Source organism: Pogona vitticeps, chromosome 3, assembly GCF_051106095.1.
Source record: "Pogona vitticeps strain Pit_001003342236 chromosome 3, PviZW2.1, whole genome shotgun sequence".
NCBI classification, from domain to species: Eukaryota; Metazoa; Chordata; class Lepidosauria; order Squamata; family Agamidae; genus Pogona; species Pogona vitticeps.
This window is the reverse complement of record NC_135785.1, coordinates 64,588,711-64,608,815: the sequence shown is the minus strand read 5'-3', so window position 1 is coordinate 64,608,815 and position 20,105 is coordinate 64,588,711. Positions and strand designations below refer to the sequence as shown.

Sequence of the window (20,105 nt, the reverse complement as noted above, 5' to 3'; positions counted from 1 at the left end):
TTTGCATAATATATCACATTTTTCTGTTTCTTATATACTATCAACATGCACAATTTTCCTGCTGGGAATCTTCCAATAATATTCCATAGAGGTATACTATATTTTTTTACTACCCAGTAGCTGAAGTTCTTTGACTTGATATTGTGTTCTACAAAACAAACACAGCTATAGGTTAAAGTTCTTTGGCTGCTTTATTAAAAGGATTTCTATTCCTGTTTTATTCTCTAAACTGAAACTGGGTGCTTTTTATTTCTTTATTTACAGCCAGGAGTAGAATGTTTCACCCTTGAGCAGGTGATGCATTCTACTTCTGGCTGCTTTCTCCAATGCAGATGATTTAGGCTGCTTTTGTATTACAATTCTATCAGCCCTAGCCAGTATGGCCAAAATCAGGTATACCCAATGAAGGATATCAGTCTGGGTAAGGCTGCTCCACACCGGTTCTGAGTCCTTGTGGGATTAACCTAGGAGGCAGAAATGGGTGGTCTAGTTATAGAGGTTTAATCCACAGAAAGCCCGGCCACTACCCAAGGGTTCCCATAATAACAACGGGGAAATAATTTTTATGTATAGAATCTTCTTGAGTAGGGAATGAAATGTCTTGGATGTCTGATATGTGGTTTGCTATGTTTCTGTGTGCCTCTGTTCCCAGCCCCCCCCCCAAAAAAAGGAGTCATGTGCTTCCATAGAGGCAATGGGAGGGAGTGCTCCTGAGTGATTGGCATCTATCATGGTCTAGAGGGGCGGGGTAAAAAATCAAATAAATAAATAAATAAATAAATAAAATAAATAAATCTATGGTCTACCAAGATTGGGAATACAATGAACTCTGCATTGCCTGAAGTGAAACCTGAAACCTCAAGTTGATTTTAGAAGCTTTCAAACACATTTTGGAACTTATTTTAAACAAGAGAGCCCAGACACAATATCTGACCATGATGATTTTAGCAAAAACTATTTCTTCCATACTTCTCCCCTCTGTAATTACCAGCCTGATAAGGAATCCTGCAGAACCTGACAGCTTACCTGTTCATGAGATTTTAGCAATCTAATAAAGGTATTGCCCATTAGATGCGGACTAACTGTACAAAGACACTACAGTGCATGGAGGATATGAGACAGAACTGTGGGATTTTGCAGCTAGATAGGAAAGTGGAGATAGGAGTACTAGGATCACAGGGTTATGGTGTTTGCTTCTTGAGATTAGTCCTGTTTCACATTACACATAATTGTATTAGGGCTAATGAATCATTTTAGCAAGGCCTGCCAAGATTTTGGACTAACAATCATGACTTTGTGTACCTTGGCTCAACCATCTCTGACACCCTCTCTCTAGATGTCAAGCTGGATAAAGGCATTGGCAAAGCAGCGACCATGTTCTCTAGATTCACAAAGAGAGTATGGCTCAATAAGAAGTGAGTCCTGGACCCTTTGTGCATGGCAGGGGAGGAAGCTGAGCATGTTCCATATGCGTTGTCTCTGACACATTTTTGGTATCACCCGGCAGGACAAAGTTCCAAATAGAGTAGTCCTAGAATGAGCTGGAATTTTTAGCATTTATACATTACTGAAACAGCAATGTCTACGTTGGCTTTGGCATGTTGTGAGAATGGCTGATGGTCGGATTCCAAAAGATCTCCTGTATGGAGAATTAGTGCAGGGAAATCGCATCAGAGGGAGACCAGAGCTGCGATTCAAGGATATTTGCAAGCAGGATCTGAAGGCCTTAGGAATGGACCTCAACAGATGGAAAACCTTGACATCTGAACATTCAGCCTGGAGGCAGGCAGTGCATCACAGCCTCTCCCAATTTGAAGAGATCCTTGTCCAGCTGAGGCAAAGAGGCAGTCCCGAAAGCAGCAAAATCAGGGAGCTGGACAGCGGACAGATTGTATTTGTCTTCAGTGTGGAAGGGTTTGTCACTCTCGAATTGGCCTTCTCAGCCACACAAGACACTGTTCCAAGACGTCCATACAGAGCACGTTACCATAGTCTCTTGAGACTGAAGGATGCCTAATCGAAAAATTAGGGCTTAGTCCCACCTAGAACACTTACATAAGAATTTACTTCTCAAACTATGTTCAAACTGTCTACCACCATATAGACTTAAAACTGTATTTTGCCCTTTTAACATTTCTTCTTAAAATTACAGATACGTTCCGGATATGCCACATATTTAAGCACCAGTCAGGCACTTTGTTTTTCCTAGCAGGAAAAAAGCCAAACATATGTTTGCCCAAAATCTACTTTTGACTATTAAATACAACATTGTTAATTATCTACATACAGGAAATAAAAAAAAACACAGAAACAAATCTCAGTACCTGTGTATAAAACATCATGGAGATACACTTTTATCTGAAAGGTAATCTCTACATATCTCTATTATGTTCTGCAAATTACCAGTGGTTCCTGTCTTGGGAATGGGGTATGCAATTGTAACATGAGTTACTTATCTCAGGCATTCAAATGATATACAAATTAAAACAGTGTGTGACTGGAGACTAATTATCTCTTAATTAGGTATTCTGGCTTGTTCTTTAAACATAGATTGTTTAGTGCTCTCTCCCCATACAATTGGTTCTTATTTTAGTTATTTAGAATTTTGCACCTGGACTTAAAAAACTGCTGGTTGGATAGTTCAGAGATCTGGCACACCTGGCTGCAGAGCCAGGAGTGAAGAGTTTGATTCTCTACTGTGCTTTGTAGGGAAGAGCCAGCCCATGTGGTCTTGGACAAACTACACGGTCCCAAAACACTCCCAGAAGAAGGCAGTACTAAATTATATCTGAATACTCTATATCTAGAAATCCCTGGAAAGGTTTGCTATAAATCAGAATCAGATGGATGGCATGTAATTAATACTTTAAGGTAGATAATGGTTCAGTTGGACACAAACTGAAGTTGCTGAACTCCATCGTCTGGAGCTGCGAAAGAATGTAGTTCCAGTTAAGTGATTCAGCCGGCTGGGTAAATAAAAAAGAAATAAAGAGAAACCTTATACACAGTTTCCCAGATAGGTTTTAATTTCCAAATGCCAGGATTTCATCCTGATTGCCTAGTGCACTTAGAATTGATTATCCTCTCCATTTCAGCAAATATTATTGTTGTTATGCGCCATCAACAAATTTACAACATGGTGACCCCATGAATTAATGGCCTATAAAAGAGGACATTTCATGGATTGCTGCCTTGTCATGGTGAAGTGTCTTGAGTAATTGAGAGAAGCTATGGGCTGTGCCATGCAGAGACACTCAAGACGGACAGGTCATAGTGGAGAGTTCGGACTAAACGCAATCCACCTGGAGCAGGAACTGGCAAGCCACTCCAGTATCTTTGCCAAGAAAACTCCATGGACAGAAACAAAAGGCTAAAAGATATGACACTGGAAGATGAGCCCCTCAGGTCAGAAGGCGTCCAACATGCTACTGAGGAAGAGCAGAGGACAAGTACAAGTAGCTCCAGAGTTAATGAAGTAATTGGGGCAAAGCCGAAAGGACGCTCAGTTGTGGACATGCCTGGAAGTGAAAGAAAAGTCCGATGTTGCAAAGAAAAATCCTGCATAGGAACCTGGAATGTAAGATCTATGAAACTTGGGAAGCTGGAGGTAGTCAAACAGGAGATGGCAAGAATAAACATTGACATCCTGGGCGTCAGTGAACTAAAATGGATGGGAATGGATGAATTCAATTCAGACGATTATCATATCTACTATTGTGGGCAAGAATCCTGTAGAAGAAATGGAGTAGCCATCATAGTCAGCAAAAGAGTGGGAAAAGCTGTACTGGGATACAATCTCAAAAATGACAGAATGATTTCAATACGAATCCAAGGCAGACATTTCAACATCACAGTCATCCAAGTTTATGCACCAACCACTGAAGCTGAAGAGGCTGAAATTGACCAATTCTATGAAGACTTACAACACCTTCAAGAACCGACACCAAACAAAGATGTTCTTCTCATTATAGAGGAGTGGAATGCTAAAGCAGGGAGTCAAGAGATAAAAGGAACAACAGGTACGTTTGGCCTTGGAGTTCAAAATGAAGCAGGTCAAAGGCTAATAGAGTTTTGTCAAGAGAACAAGCTGGTCACCACAAATATTTTCAACAACACAAGAGGCAACTCTACACATGGACATCACCAGATGGGCAATACCGAAATCAGATTGATTATGTTCTCTGCAGCCAAAGATGGAGAAGTACTATACAGTCAGCAAAAACAAGACCTGCAGCTGATTGTGGCTCTGATCATCAGCTTCTTATAGTAAAATATAAGCTTAAACTGAAGAAAGTAGGAAAAACCACTGGGCTAGTCAGGTATTTGTTGTTGTTTAGCCGTTAAGTTGTGTATGACTCTTTGTGACACCATGGACCAGAGCACACCAGGCCCTCCTGTCTTCCACTGCCTTCCAGAGTTTGGTCAAAGCCTCCCAGAGTTTGGTCAAATAGTCAGGTATAATCTAAACCAAATCCCTTATGAAAACATAGTGGAAGTAACAGATTTAAGGAACTAGATTTGGTGGACAGAGTGCCTGAAGAACTATGGATGGAGGCTCATAACATTGTACATGAGGCAGCAACAAAAAACATTCCCAAAGAAAAGGAAATGTAAGAAAGCAAAGTGGCTGTCCAATGAGGCCTTACAAATAGCAGAGAAGAGAAGGGAAACAAAATGCAAGGGAGATAGGGAAAGTTACATAAAATTGAATGCAGACTTCCAAAGAATAGCAAGGAGAGACAAGAGGGCCTTCTTAAATGAACAATGCAAAGAAACAGAGGAAAAGAATAGAAAGGGAAACACCGGAGATCTGTTAAAGAAAATTGGAGATATTAAAGGAATATTTTGTGCAAAGATGGACATGATAAAGAACAAAAATGGTAGGGACCTAACAGGCAGAAAATATCAAGAAGAGGTGGCAAGAATACACAGAGGAATTATACCAGAAAGATCTGGATGTCCCGGACAACCCAGAGAGTGTGGTTGCTGGCCTGACCTTGAGCCAGACATCTTGGAGAGTGAAGTCAAGTGGGCCTTAGAAAGCATAACTAACAACAAGGCCAGTGGAGGTGATGGCATTCCAATGGAACTATTTAAAATCTTAAAAGATGACGCTGTTAAGGTGCTACACTCAATATGGCAGCAAGTTTGGAAAATTCAGCAGTGGCCAGGGAATTGGAAAGTATCAGTATACATCCCAATGCCAAAGAAGGGCAGTGGCAAAGAATGCTCTGACTCCAACCATACAATTGCACTCATTTCACATGCTAGCAAGGATATGCTCAAAATCCTACAAGGTAGGCTTCAGCAGTATATGGACTGAGAACTCCCAGAAGTACAAGCTGGATTTTGAAGGGACAGAGGAATGAGAGACCAAATTGCTAACATGCGCTGGATTATGGAAAAAGCCAGAGAGTTCCAGCAAAATATCTACTTCTGCTTCATTGACTACGTAAAAGCCTTTGACTGTGTCGACCACAGAAAACTATGGCAAGTTCTTAAAGAAATTGGAGTGCCTGACCACCTTATCCATCTCCTGAGAAATCTATATGTGGGGCAGAACGCAACAGTCAGAACTGGATATGGAACAATTGATTGGTTCAAAATTGAGAAAGAAGAACGGCAAGGCTGTATATTGTCTCCCTGCTTTTTTAACTTATATGCAGAATACATCACACAGAAGGCTGGACTGGACGAATCCCAAGCCGAAATTAAGATTGCCGGAAGAAATATCAACAACCTCAGATATGCAGATGATACCACTCTGATGGCATAAAGTGAGGAGGAATTAAAGAACCTCATAATGAGGGTGAAAGAGGAGAGTGCCAAAAATGGTCTGAAGCTCAACATCAAAAAAATGAAGATCATGGCCACTGGTCCCATCACCTACTGGCAAATTGAAGGGGAAGATATGGCGGCAGTGTCAGCAACCATTAAATTAAAAGACGCCTGCTTCTTGGGAACAAAGCCATGACAAACTTAGACAGCATCTTAAAAAGCAGAGACATCACCTTGCCGACAAAGGTCCGCATACTCAAAGCTATGGTTTTGCCAGTAGCAATGTATGGAAGTGAGAGCTGGACCATAAAGAAGGCTGACCACCGAAGAATTGATGCTTTTGAACTGTGGTGCTGGAGGAGGCTCTTGAGAGTCCCCTGGACTGCAAGGAGCTCAAACCTATCCATTCTGAAGGAAATCAACCCTGAGTGCTCACTGGAAAGACAGATCCTGAAGCTGAGGTGCCAATACTTTGGCCATCTCATGAGAAGAGAAGACTCCATGGAAAAGACCCTGATGTTGGGAAAGAGTAAAGGCAAGAGGAGAAGGGGACGACAGAAGATGGGATTGTTAGACAGTGTCATTGAAGCTGCCAACATGAATTTGACCAAATTCCACCAGGCAGTGGAAGACAGGAGGGCCTGGCGTGCTCTGTTCCATGTGGTAATGAAGAGTCGGACACAACTAACCAACTAACCAACAACAAAGTTTTTTTACCATTAACATCCTTGCTCAGGTCTTGCTAACTATCTTTACTGAATAAATCCATCCCATGTTATCCCTTCCTCTTTTACTATTACCTTCCACTTTCCTTACTATTTTTATTATTTCCATTGAGTCTTCCCTTCTCATAATATCCCCAAAATACAATAAAGTGTGCTGCTTATATACCGTTAAATAGCCTCCTACTAGTGCTGCTAATTCTAGCCGCCTAGAGTGGTCGAAATGACTAGATAGGAGGGGTATAAATACAATAAATAAATAAATAAATAAATAAATAAATAAATAAATAAATAAATAAATAAATAAATAAATAAATCCCTGCTTTATCTGACTTCTTCAGTGCTTCATTATACTTCTCAGGTTCTCTGTTTGTTTTCTGATAGTTAGATTGGCTTCACTCTTGTACTTTGCCTTTGAATCTCCAGTAGGTTCAGTTTCCTAGACCTCTACATTGTTTTACCCTGATTCTGGTCTCCCCTGGCCCGGCTTGTTTTATGCACCAACCTGCCAAAGCCACCTGGAAGCCAGACACTGCCAGTGAAGACTGAATTTTCCATTAGTATAATGGCAACATTAAAATAAGCATATCAGCAATTGTAAAGGAAAATGTGTTTAATAGGCCATTACTTAAAACTCTGTTATCACACACACACACACACACACACACACACACACACACACACAGAGAGAGAGGGGGGGGGAACAAAAGGACAGAAAAATACAGCTATGCACAATCTGTTCATAAGCTAATATAGGAAATATATTAAAATCTAAACAAAAATATAATATGTTGCACTATAGTGAAGAACAGAATCTTCAGATGACTTCAGCAATCTCCAGAGGCAAACAGTGTCACTTCACAGTTGTGGAAGTAGTCAACAAATCCACCTTCTGTAAGCAGTGTTCAAAAGAGGAATTATGCATTGAACATACCATTCTTTCCTCAGCCAGGATATTGACCTAAGTCTGGTTTCTTAAGTACAGCAGGATTTTGAGTACAGGACTAGCCTCTGTAAAACAGAACACTTCCCTAGACAGATGTTACTGTCGTACATCTACCTGTAAGATTAGAAACAAGATGGAGCATAGGAAGGAAATGCCAATTACTGTGTTAAGATAGAAAGGATCATATTGAGGACCAGTCAGAGATTTTACAAGGAGACATCACTGCTCTGCTTGGGTTTCTTATCTTTCAGGGACAGAAAAAAGTTGAAAAACTCATTTTAAAATTTAAATATTCAAAAATGATCCCTATATTCCTCTAATCTACTTTTTCATTCTTTTAAACTGAAGAACAAAATTTATACAGCTCTACTGCATGAACGGGTGATCTCAGAGGGTCCAAGGACCATTTTGCAGATTTGTCAGCAGACCAGGGAACATACTTCCAAGAGAGAGGAGTTAAAAGAGCACAACCAAAGCAGCAATTTGCATGTTAAATTCATTATTTTTGTAAAGGCCACAACAGTGGTTTATAACTTCCAAATGGGTCTAAGTAAAAATATTGGGGGGGGGGTGTTATACTGGGAAAAAAACACACCACTTGTTCTAATGGTCAATGGCACTGAGGCCCCAAGGATACTGGGCAACTCTTAAAACAAGCGAAAGTTTTTTTCCCCCACCCCTTAGAGGGCACAATGAGACCTTCTGGGGGAAATGCTCTCTTTTACAAAATTGGACCACATGATGGAGTTGTGGGAACCACAAATGCCATAAAAATGTCCTACATGTTGTCCACTCCTGCTGTATTGCAACAAGTTGAGAAACATAGTTGTAACATCCCATTTATGTCAGTCCTTTCAGGGTTTTCAAAGTATGTGAGATGTTCAAGAAGTTACCACTGCCAAACTCAGTGAATGTCTATGGCTGCATGGGTATTTCAGCCTAAATATCCTATGTCCTAATGTGACACTGTGCCATTGCACCACACTGGCATAAGTTTAAAATAGCATCAATTAATAATAATTCAATGAAAATGTACCTTGAATCAATTGCATTGAGTCCATTACAAGTCGTCTCATACATGAAACCAGTTCTTAACTCTTTAAGAGACGTAGTAAGACTACAGAATCATCCTGATGACTCTATGATCTATTTTTATTTGAATTCCATTTCCATTCTTATTTGAAAACAGATCTTACATTTACTGCAATGATATATTCAAAGCAGTTTTGGAAAATTAATGTGCCCTGTCATTGTGTTACTGATGCCCAATTGATATTTCAAGAATTATAGTCTTCACACAAAGCCAAAATACCCCTACTACCAACTGCCCCAAAAGCCATTAAAAGTGTTTTGAAAATTGATCCTTGAACAGTAAATCACTATTATTACATCTCTTATGTTCCTGTGAGCAGCTCTATGTGTAGCCTCTTGATTGTGTGTGCATATTTATTCACATTAAAAAAGCAAGCAGTTCTTCTTAGTACATGAAAAAACTTAAATGCCCTTTTAGTGATTAATCTGTGGCACCTACCTTCTCCTAAAGTTTTGAGAATTTGAATTTTTTTAAAAAAAAAAACCTTCTCTTCTGCATGTACTTTCATTTGAATATTTTTCCCTGGAACTGTAATTGTTCAGATCACATTATGTCATTGCTACCTGCACAGGCTTTTCAGGCCAAAATGAAAGGCTCCACCCTACAAAATATTCAGTTGGGAGTCCATTAGGACACATGGAACTACAAAGTCTTTATTGAGGTGCATGGTACTTCCCCTGTCAATTTTTAAAGAGAATTCATCCTAATTTTGCCATGCATATAAATGAAAAGTATGGTGAACATCATTCAAACAAGTCACAAATTAAATTTAGTCATTGAAATGCCATTTGGGCACAAGTTCCATCATACTGGACATATTTTCCAGTGGCATTCCACAGTTACCTTACTGGTACCAATGACAAAATTCTCAAGATAATTTGTTTTAATGGTTTCTTTCCCATCTGTCATTTCCACATCCTAAAAATAAGCAAACATTTTTAGGATGTTCCACATCCTAAAAATGCACAAACGTACCTACATATGGTACATTTCCTATTCCACTTGATAGACATGGACCTGACATGGTCTGTCTTGAAAAGTCACAGAGGAAAATCCTGCCACCAAAAAAGAACTGGATGTATTCCATTGCTACCTGGTTTGAGTGTGTTTTCTTCAACAGCCCTATCACTTAAACATGTTGTTTGAAGGAGGAAGAACAATTTTTTCCTATTGTACTCTTTTCAGACAAGAAAGTCTCATAGAGTTATGGCATAATGTCTACATATGTCATGCAGTGTAAAACATTATATTGGAACCTCAGGGCAAACAACAGAGGACTCTGCCACATTGCTAGTTGAAAAAAAAAACCTTGCCAGGAAGTTCTTTCTGCCAAAGAAGCCATTCTGAAATAGCTTTGAACCCCTAATGTCTGAAACAATCATTTTTATGTTCTGTTCAACAGTGCAGAAAGAATTAAGACCAATATATGTTGAATTTTATTGCATTGTTGTATTTGTACAAATCCAAAGTACCTTGCCTAAGAAACAGTAGGGGATACATACTTGACTTTTCTCTGCCATTTTAGTTAGTTTACATTTTTAATTCATTACTGATGTCACATTTTAGTCTTAGTTGCCAAGTAAAAAGCTTTTGGGAAACTCACTGTGATTACTGCTTTCATAAAGAGGAAAACAGGCACCCGATACATATAATTATGTGATATATTCTAAATATATACAAATCTTTACATAAAACAGTAGCTTACTTCCTAGTATGCTTCTCATATTTAATATACACAAAATAATTGTTAACTTATTAATGCTTCATTGTTGGTATATGGTTACAGGCAGTATTATTAAACTTTATCTAGCACAGATAAACCTTTTTCCATTTTTGCACACTCAAGACTTCCCTGTACCTATGATGCCTTTTATCATTATCCATTTATTTTATTAATCATTTTTACATAAACACAGAAACCATATTCATCATTCCCTGAGTCTGCGCGCTTTCTATGATATGCTGGTGGCACAAAGCGAGCTGCCACAGAAAGCAATGTAGATGTGGTCTACACATGGTAGCAATGTTTTGTGGCAGCTCATTACCTCATTCTTTGGTCTATTTTTGTATTAGATGGCTGGTCTGCTAACATATCCATATTAATAAAATGTGCATAAAAATGAAAACTTTCGTATGCCTGGCACTTCCATCTCATTCAATCTAGTGTACATCTCTCTCTCTCTCTCTCTCTCTCTCTCTGTATATACACATCTGAGAATTGCACTCTCAGTCCTTATAATGTTAAGGATTTAAATAGTGGGTTTAATTTAGACTTGCACTTAACACAATTTTTCTCCAGTGAGACAGAAGAGGTTGCAGTGGTATGTTTTGCAGAACACTCCTTTTCTCTGAAGCCCTTTGTGGGTTATTAAACATATTCTCTCTCTCTCTCTCTCTCTCTCTCTCTCTCTCTCTCAGAGAGGGAGGGAGGGAGACATAAACTGCCTCAAGAGGAACCTTCCAGAACAACATAAGCAAAAATGGAGACTGCAAGGAGGAAGAATCAGCAAAAATTACCACCTTTTCCCTTTCCTCAGGAGGACATCTATATTGAATCATGATTCCCATTCATCCCCAACAAACAAAATAACCCCTATTCTTAAAAAGGTAAGCCTATGTAACCCTTTGTGTTAAACTGCCTCAACTGTACATTTACTGAAATTTGTCAGCAGAAAGAAAGAAAGAAAGAAAGAAAGAAAGAAAGAAAGAAAGAAAGAAATTTTCCTAGTTTTCACATAAGGCACCAGTAGGATATAGATTAGGGTTTTTACAACACAGTAGGAACTAGCCCATATTGCATTAAACATTACAGAAGCCTCGAAGCACAGAAAATGAGAGAAAAATCATTTCTAATTTTTATACTCTACAGGGATAAACTTTTTTTTCTTTCAGCAATCAGGCCTCATTAAATCAAACAGTTTTCAGAAAACTAGTCACTGTTTTTATAAATGTGCAGAAAGCATGCAGATTTGTTTTTTCCTCAGTAACAACCCAGGACCTTATTTTGCTATTTAGGTGGAGGAATTCATAGTGAGGTTTGGCAAGCATTTGAAAATGATGAACCACACATGTTTAAGGCTGAAAGGAACACTGCAAGGGACTAGCAATGGTAGAATCCCCAGTTTTGAATGTGTGGCAGACATGAAGGAAAAAAATATAAATCTCAAGACTCTTATTTATACTAACCTGTATTTTGATTGGCCATGAAAAGTTGCTGACATATACATAGAAAGTAATATTCGGGTTGCTCCTGAAGTTGAACTTTTCACAGGAAAAACTGTCTCTGTATTCCTTGATATTAGCCCTTGAAACCACAGGAATCTCTTCTCCAGATATTGTTCCAGCTACAAAAATATTTAAAAACAACAAAACATAGATCAGTTTTGCACATGGATTTTCATTTGTGGCCACTCTACCCAGCACCAAGGGTGAGTCAGAATAATAAAACCAATTTTAAATTAAAATTTATAAAACATGTATAAAAATATTCATGAATATATGCAAATACAAAGTCCCCAAAGCTCCACCCACTCCAAAGGAAGAAATTTAACCACAGAGTTCTTCTCTGTGTACTTTGATGTTCAAACAAATCAGGTAAATGATCTTAGAAATTAATGTGGAAACATAAAGAGGAATATGTAAACATGTAAACCCAAGTTCTTTGAAAGATAGAAAAAAGCACTACAAATATAAAATGTGACTGTGTATATATTATACATATGTACTCCTAGTATATGCTCACTTCTGAAGAATATTAATGATTCCTAAATCATACATAGAACAATGCTGGGTTTATAGCAACTTTATCTCACTAATGCAACCAATAAAATGTCTACATGTAATTTATACCAAAATTGCATCAGTTAATCAAGTATGGAAAAATGATTTTAAAATATTGCTGTAGTATACTGTTCATAAGAAATTTAATATTAAGCCAGATAAACAACTCATTTGCAAGACTCTACTGCTACTCAGCATGATCTGAATTGCTGAACTGGAGAAATGAAACAAAAGCTTACATATACCAAAAGGAATTTCTAGGAATAGTATGATGTGTGTGTGTGTGTGGGGGGGGTTTCTTTGAAAATCATTCCTCACCCTACAGAAAGTATTCTTAGCCTGGAAGAGAAATTGTGTTGCTTATTATGGAACTCATTACTTTCCCATGAATTTAAGTTTCTTGTTAAAGAAAAAAATCCATCTACAAAAATTAAAAGATGTCATAAAAAGTGAAAAAGAAAAATATCTTCAAAATGTCCCTGAATATATTTCAGCCAAAATGTAATGAGAGAAGATACCAAGTAAATGCTAGCCATTAAAACTCTTATGTCTGAGGAGGTGGACTTGTCCACATTAAAATATTGCTGTTAATCTTTAAGGTGCCGCAATATTTTTGTCTTCTTTGCTTTTTACTTTTCGTCTGGTTTTGGCCTTTGAAACTATTCATTAAAAGAACAAAGGAATGTTGCCAATCATTGCATATTTTCAGAAGCAATGTTATAGATGATGGCATTACCTGTGCTGCATTGTGTTCAAGAATGAACATAAACACCATATGATGCCAGCCCAGATCTCAGAGTAACAAGGAGTTAAGGAAAAATGTGTGTGTGTGTGTAACATAATGAATTCTAGGTTTTCCATCATGAATTTTAGGGGTGTCTTCCTGTTCCAGTCACTCAGTGCCTTTGACTTTGGTCTCAACATGTGTTTGGGACATTTTCACATGATATACAGTACATATTTGATTTGTAAGCAAGTGGTACATATCTTGTGGCAAAAAACCAAACAAAAACAAAAAAAGCCCTGTACCAAATGTTTGGAAGGGAACAGCATGTGTATTAAACACAGGAACACACAGGTGCATCTTGGATGTGTGCCCATGATATGGTTGCAAACTTACATTTTCTCTTTCAAATACTGTGGCATTCACTGGGGATAAACATAAATTGACACTTGGAGAAACAGATCTATTTTATAAAGAGTGAAGTACGTCCTGTTCTTTTCATTCTGAATAATTAATTAAAATTCAATCAATGGTGTTCTCCTTGGATATATTCTCAGAAAGTCAACAGAACCAATTCAAAGAAACTTTCTAAACACAGAATTATATTAAAAGCCAATACAGAAGTTGGGTTCACAAGTTTTTTCAAGGGGGAGGGGGTGAAAGATAAGCAGAGTTTTTTTATCAGCACCCAACAGAAGGATTTTATTGTTTGATATCAATGTTAAGGTTAATAATTAAATTCCTAGCTTGAACACAGAAACAAAGAAATTAAAAACTCAGCCTCTGCAGTAGTTAAGGAAGTAATTTATCTTAATTAAAATCATTGTGTTCATAATACTGCCATTCTAAAATTTTAAAGCACATACAAGGTTTTGCTATCCAAGTAATTTTAATTGAATAGAGAAGAAAGTTAACATGTTAATGAACCTTTATTCAGATTGCAAATTATCTGAGTTTTAAGTAATATCATTAATAATAGCATAATGAGAATGGGAAAAGAATACATTTTATTAAGCTTTACTAATAAGAAACAAAGAAGGCAATCATGTAAATATAGTTAAACTATCAGTACTTGAGATAATATGGAAAAATGGAAAAATCAGTATTGGTCTTTCTTACCTGTATTGCCAATAGACCAGGTGATATTCAGGTTAAAGTTGTTTGATGCATTAATCGATATATCCAAATTTTTGTTTGACTAAAAATTTTAAAGGGAAACCATGAGTAAATATACTTTTTATAGCAATGGCTTTATCCCAGTCAGCAACTCCACCCAGTCCCTAATCCTAAATATCTTGGACATGATAAGTAGCACTGGACTATGAGTTTCAACAACTCTCTCCGCCATAGCTAGAAATGTAAGTTCTTTCTGCATATGTCTCTGAAAAGGATCCAATACTGATTTTAAAAGGATACCCAGCTGATCTCAAAGAGTGTTGGTGATGGACCAAAACCCAGAAAAACTGCTCTGGTGAGCAACGAGGACTTGTCTGGTACCAAATATGGAAGGAGGGGAAAGTAATATTTAACTAATAAAAACAACCTGGAGCACATGTTGCATAATCAACATGGTCAATAACCCGAAATTATAGCCCGGTGCATATTCTAATATCTATGCAGTACAGCTAAGTGTGTGGTTCTCTCAACACATACATAGGCATATGCAACTGGATCAGCTTAAAGGACAGGACATTAACACCTCAGAGGACAGCATGGTGTGTTGAATAACAAGTCCTCTCTTTAAGTATCAGCTTTGAGCAGGGGTCTGCAGTAATATGCCTCAGCTTTCAATCTGTAACATCAAGATAGTCTTCCTTATATGTTTGCTACAAGGATTAAGGCAACCATGTTCATAAGGCAGCTTGCAAACCTAAGAGAAATACCGAGCTCAGAATCCTGTTGGGATTTTACTCTGAAATCACATAAGTTTATTTATTTATTTTTATTTCATTTCATTTATATACTGCCCATTTAGCCACTCTGGGCAGTTAACAACACAGAGCAAGATAATAAAAACATAACTACAAATATAAAAGCATAATAAAACATAATAAAATACTGCAAGTTGTGACTGCAAATTGCAGCCAATTAACCATGTGCCAATCAAACGGTTGACTTCGTGCTTGGTCACATAACTGGCAAACAACCAGGCACACGACTGGCATCTTGTTAATTATTTGTAATTTATTGCCACAATTTATGCAATTTCTTTTCCTCTGGAGTAAAATCCCAAAAGGATTCTGTCCAATATAAACATGCTCTGAATAAGAGTGGGTCTCCAGATTTTAATGCCTCTCGTCATGCTCAATATCAGTCAATGTTCGCAGTCATGGGAGTTGCAGGTCAACATAGATCAAATAGTATGTTTCTATTGTGTTGTTATTGCAAAGTCTATTAGCTATTCATTGAAGCAGGATTTCATGTTTCAATTGTAGACTCTTCAGGTGGACTCATGGAATAAAAGTGAAGAAGAATGCTACAAGCTACATGTTTCAGGGAAACAAAAGCCTGGCCATCCATACAAACTATTCTACAAAAAGTATCTACATTGTTACTAAAATGTGTGTGTTTTTTAAGTTCAAACTATTGAGAAATGAGAATTGCTGCAGAAGAGATATGAGCTCTCAACAACTGAACTCACAGACATGTTATGTTCAAGTTAAAGTATTGCAGCCAGATATTTTTATAGCAGCATCTTTGATGCATGAGGAATAATTTTAATTTAATTCTGTACAGAGGATTATTGAATACTCATAAATTTAGGGAGAGGATGAAGATTTAGCAGCCTGAAGATTTCTCAACCACAGTAACAGTAACTGTGGCATTCATGACAACAGCCATTTTTCTAAGTGTCAGTAGTAAAGCCACACAAAGCAGACAAAGCAGACCTCCTGAGACTTAATATCTTGGTTGTTTTATGATTGTTTCTTACATGGCACCTTAGATAAACATTAAAAATGTATGTATTGTTAGGGAAAATACAGTAGTATGAAAAGGAGCAAGATTTTTCGGTACTATTAGATTCCAAGAAATACCTACTAAGGTCAAGTGAAAAAATAGCAAAATATTTTTTCCTATTGTTATTTGCAATTAAGAATGAGTCAAGAGTAAACATGACACAAAAACTTGCTCCTCTCATCCCAGAGTTCCTTTTAGACACAGTTATATGAAAGCATATCTCTCAGTTCTCCTCTGAGAGATATGCTTGACATTATGATCTTCAACAAGCTTCACCCACCAAATATTATTATATTTAGTCTCCCTCTTTCAGATGTAGAGAGTTATATCAACCAATGCCAATGCCACAGAAAATAAACATACTGGCTGCGTCTTTGTACACAGAAAGGGACTGACTGAAAATTTAGGTGACTACAGAGAAATCAACCCTGCACAGAAATGAGCAAGTATTTTAACAGTTCCTTTACAGACATGCTCTCCAAGGGATAAACAGCCAGCAATCTACAAGAGAACACTGGAGTAGAGTAGACATCAATAAGGATGATGCTACCTAAGTTAGAAAGTAAAAGATGCCTGCTTCTTGGGAGGAAAGCAATGACAAATCTAGGCAGCATCTTAAAAAGCAGAGACATCACTTTGTCAACAAAGGTCCGCATCATCAAAGTTATGGTTTTTCCAGTAGTGATGTATGGAAGTGAGAGGTGAACCATAAAGAAGGCTGACCACCGAAGAATTTATGCCTTTGAATTGTGGTGCTGGAGGAGAGTCCCCTGGACTGCAAGGAGAACAAACTTATCCATTCTTAATGAAAGCAACCCTGAGTGCTCACTGGAAGGATAGATCCTGAAGCTGAGGCTCCAATACTTTGGCCATCTCATGAGAAGAGAAGACTCCCTGGAAAAGACCCTGGTGTTGGGAAAGTGTGAAGGCAAGAGGAGAAGGGGACGATAGAGGACATGATGGTTAGACAGTGTCATTGAAACTACTAACATGAATTTGACCAACCTCTGGGAGGCAGTAGAAGACAGGAGGGCCTGGCAAGCCTTGGTCCATGGGATCATGAAGAGTCGGACACAACGTAACGACTAAACAACAATAACCTAAGGTAAACATGATTGGGAGCAAAAATTTCAAAACCTAGGTTCTCAATCTATTATCTTCAGCCTGAAGAAAAACAAGAGCCCATATCTCCCTGCATTGCAAGCGCTATTTATATCACTCCTACCTGGCACCTTTCAGTTCATACAAACAGATTACCAAAGAACAAAAACTAAAAGGAAATAATCACATAACACACAGTCACAGGTATCATCTTACCTGTTCAGGATTTGCAATGAAGTTTATGGCAGTGTGATGGCGATCATCTTCTTGTAATAAACTGAATGTAAACTGATAGTCAATCAGTAAGCTATCTGTGAACAAAATGTTTAAAAATGAGCAAATGCTCTTACATTGAACATGCATTTAATTTTTTTTCTTCAGATTATAAGATTACCAACATTCTAACACAATCAATATACTCTGATTAATGACCCACATCTGACCCACAAATTTATTTCCTTTTCCATGGTGCTGTGTTGATTTACTCATCCCTCTTCTCTCATGCTTGACTACTCATGTCATATCATGGAATACAGCAGCATGAACTGTCCAGTCCTAACTAGTCAAAATAGCTAAGGGCCAGCTGAGTTGACACAAAGCCAGCTGAAGCTGTGTTGAATCAACGTTTCTTCTAACCTACACATACTGGAAATTGGTTAGGACAAACTGCATCCTAGCCTAACTTAGTTTGACTATTGTGTCAGTGTCCATTGGATGGAGGAGATACGGATGTGGAACAATCCACCTCCTCTCCCATCCTAACTGGCCTCTTCTTCATCTCTGTTTTTGTTTGTCTACCAGCATATCATAGCAGTTCTGTTGGCAGATTACTCTGATACTAAATATCTGTAATGAGACAGCAGACAAATGTTCTGCCAACATGACAGGCTTGTGCCCAACCCCCTAAAAGCAACATATATTTCAGTCAAAGTCGCACTGTTAGGTCAAACATGTTCCTATTTATGGTACTAGCAGAAGTCCTTTTAAGATCAATAAGTCACAAAGTGTAATAGTTTTAGTATTAGACAAATATTTAAATATTAGGAACATCTCAAAGAGTGTACAAAACTGAAAACTACAATAAATGTAAGCATATTGCATAGTTTTGTTTTACCTAGATGAAAGAACCCTGCTGCCCACACTACTAAACTATATACACTTTCAGCATATTAAACATGGCACTAAGGAACTCTCTACTGTTGTATTCCAACACTGAAAAAAATAACCCAGTGAATTATTTTAAGCTACATGCAAACATTGTTATCATCATGATACCACTATGCATTATATTTTATATTTATTTAAATCACACAAGTGCACAAAAATTGAAAAAGCATAGTCCTTTGATTCTATTGCAGCAATACATTTCAATTTTATTTATTTGGCATTTCCGTTGCATACCATTGTGGGTGTAGTATAGTTGCTTTAAGACTTTACCAACATGCATTGTTCTCTGAATCATGGGCAAAAGAAGGTTGTTATGTTAATTAACTGATCATATGATCCTGCTAAGATAGATGGTACCACATTAGGTCCCATTAAAAAAAGTTAGGAACATACATTCCTAGAGTCTATAACTCACAAAATACCATGATGGAAACAGAGAAGCATAAGGACTCAGATACTGCATTTACATTATGGTGTTCACAGGATTGCAAAGCCAAGAAGGATACATACACAGTTTCTGGTACAGGTTTATATCTTTGCTTGGACCACACAGATCTACTTCCAATTAGAGATGAGGGTATTCCTATATGAATATCCCTCCACAGGTGGAAATAACGAGGGTTTGTCCCATGGGGCCGGACTGTCCACTCGGCATTCTGGCGCAGATGCACAGTCAACAAAGCCTTCTGATCGTGCCATTGTCTGCAATGGATTAGCCACTCCTGGCAAGAGGCAGGATGACAAGCCTCTCTGCCAAGTCACAGAGTGGGTAATCCTTTGCAGACAATGGCGCGATAGGAAGGCTCCGTCAAGTATGCGTCCGCGGCGGAATGGTAAGTGGACAGTCCGTTATTTCCACCCGGGGGATATATTTGTATACAAATACCTCCATCTCTACTTGCAATCAGTTTCCATACTACAAACCATTGGCAGGACAAAAATGATCAAGTCATGACAAAAGTATTAGAAAATCAGTTTGAATAAATATCAGTATTTAATAAATAAATAAATAAATAAATAAATAAATAAATAAATAAATAAATCCTAGATTTAGCTCAACCATATTTAAATTGTTCAGTACCAAGCTCTAAGGAAAATGTTTTTCATAAAAATATTCCAAATATCCCAATTATCAGTAGATTTGCTGCTTCGATGGGGCAATACAGTTTGTGAGAATGGTATCATCACTCCATAGCACACAGTAAAATTAATATACTTCACAGAACTACAATGTTAGATAAACTCTGATTATAACAAGCGACTTTGCATATATGGGATGAACTTACAGAGATCTGTACAAGATCTACAAGCAATTCAAATAATAGCCTAAAACTGTCTGTTTTAGATTACATTATCAAAGTCAAACATAATATGAATATAAAGAAAAGTGTTCCAAATCTAGATCCATAAAGGGCTTAACAGGACTTACAAAAATATAAGCTCCTTGGCAGTAATACGAAAAGCACAACAATTCCAGCAAGAATAGGCAACACAACACTACCATCAGCAACTCTCACAGAATTCCTAGCAATCATATCACAATACAGAAGTCACAGCAATATGAACCAATAATACCCTAGCAAGGGAAACATCAACAAACTTTGACAGGAGGAATATCAACCTATCACACAATTGATTCCACTTTCTGTCCCACAGACCATGTATCCTGCGAGGAAGAGTACATAGGGTCAAGCTTTCACACTGCTCATCTCAGTTCAAATTCCAACGCAGTACCCATAGTTTCACAGAAAAAAATGTCATACCCAGCACATGTAGTGAGGTCTATGTAAGGGAAACAAGAATTTTGTAAGGGGGGCAGTGGTATGAAAAATGTAA

General features: G+C 37.7%; 1 protein-coding gene across 2 annotated transcripts in view; it reads right to left on the bottom strand.

Moving 5' to 3' along the window:
* The window catches only part of ATRNL1 (attractin like 1), a 695,100-nt gene that overhangs the window by 415,027 nt on the left and 259,968 nt on the right, over nucleotides 1–20,105 (bottom strand). For both annotated transcript variants that reach the window (XM_020779948.3, XM_078389598.1), the window contains exons 22-24: nucleotides 17,319–17,413; nucleotides 14,163–14,241; nucleotides 11,726–11,883 (exon numbers count right to left, since the gene is read on the bottom strand). In XM_020779948.3, the coding sequence (XP_020635607.2) occupies nucleotides 11,726–11,883; nucleotides 14,163–14,241; nucleotides 17,319–17,413 (332 nt within the window). The remainder of the gene's footprint in view (nucleotides 1–11,725; nucleotides 11,884–14,162; nucleotides 14,242–17,318; nucleotides 17,414–20,105) is intronic.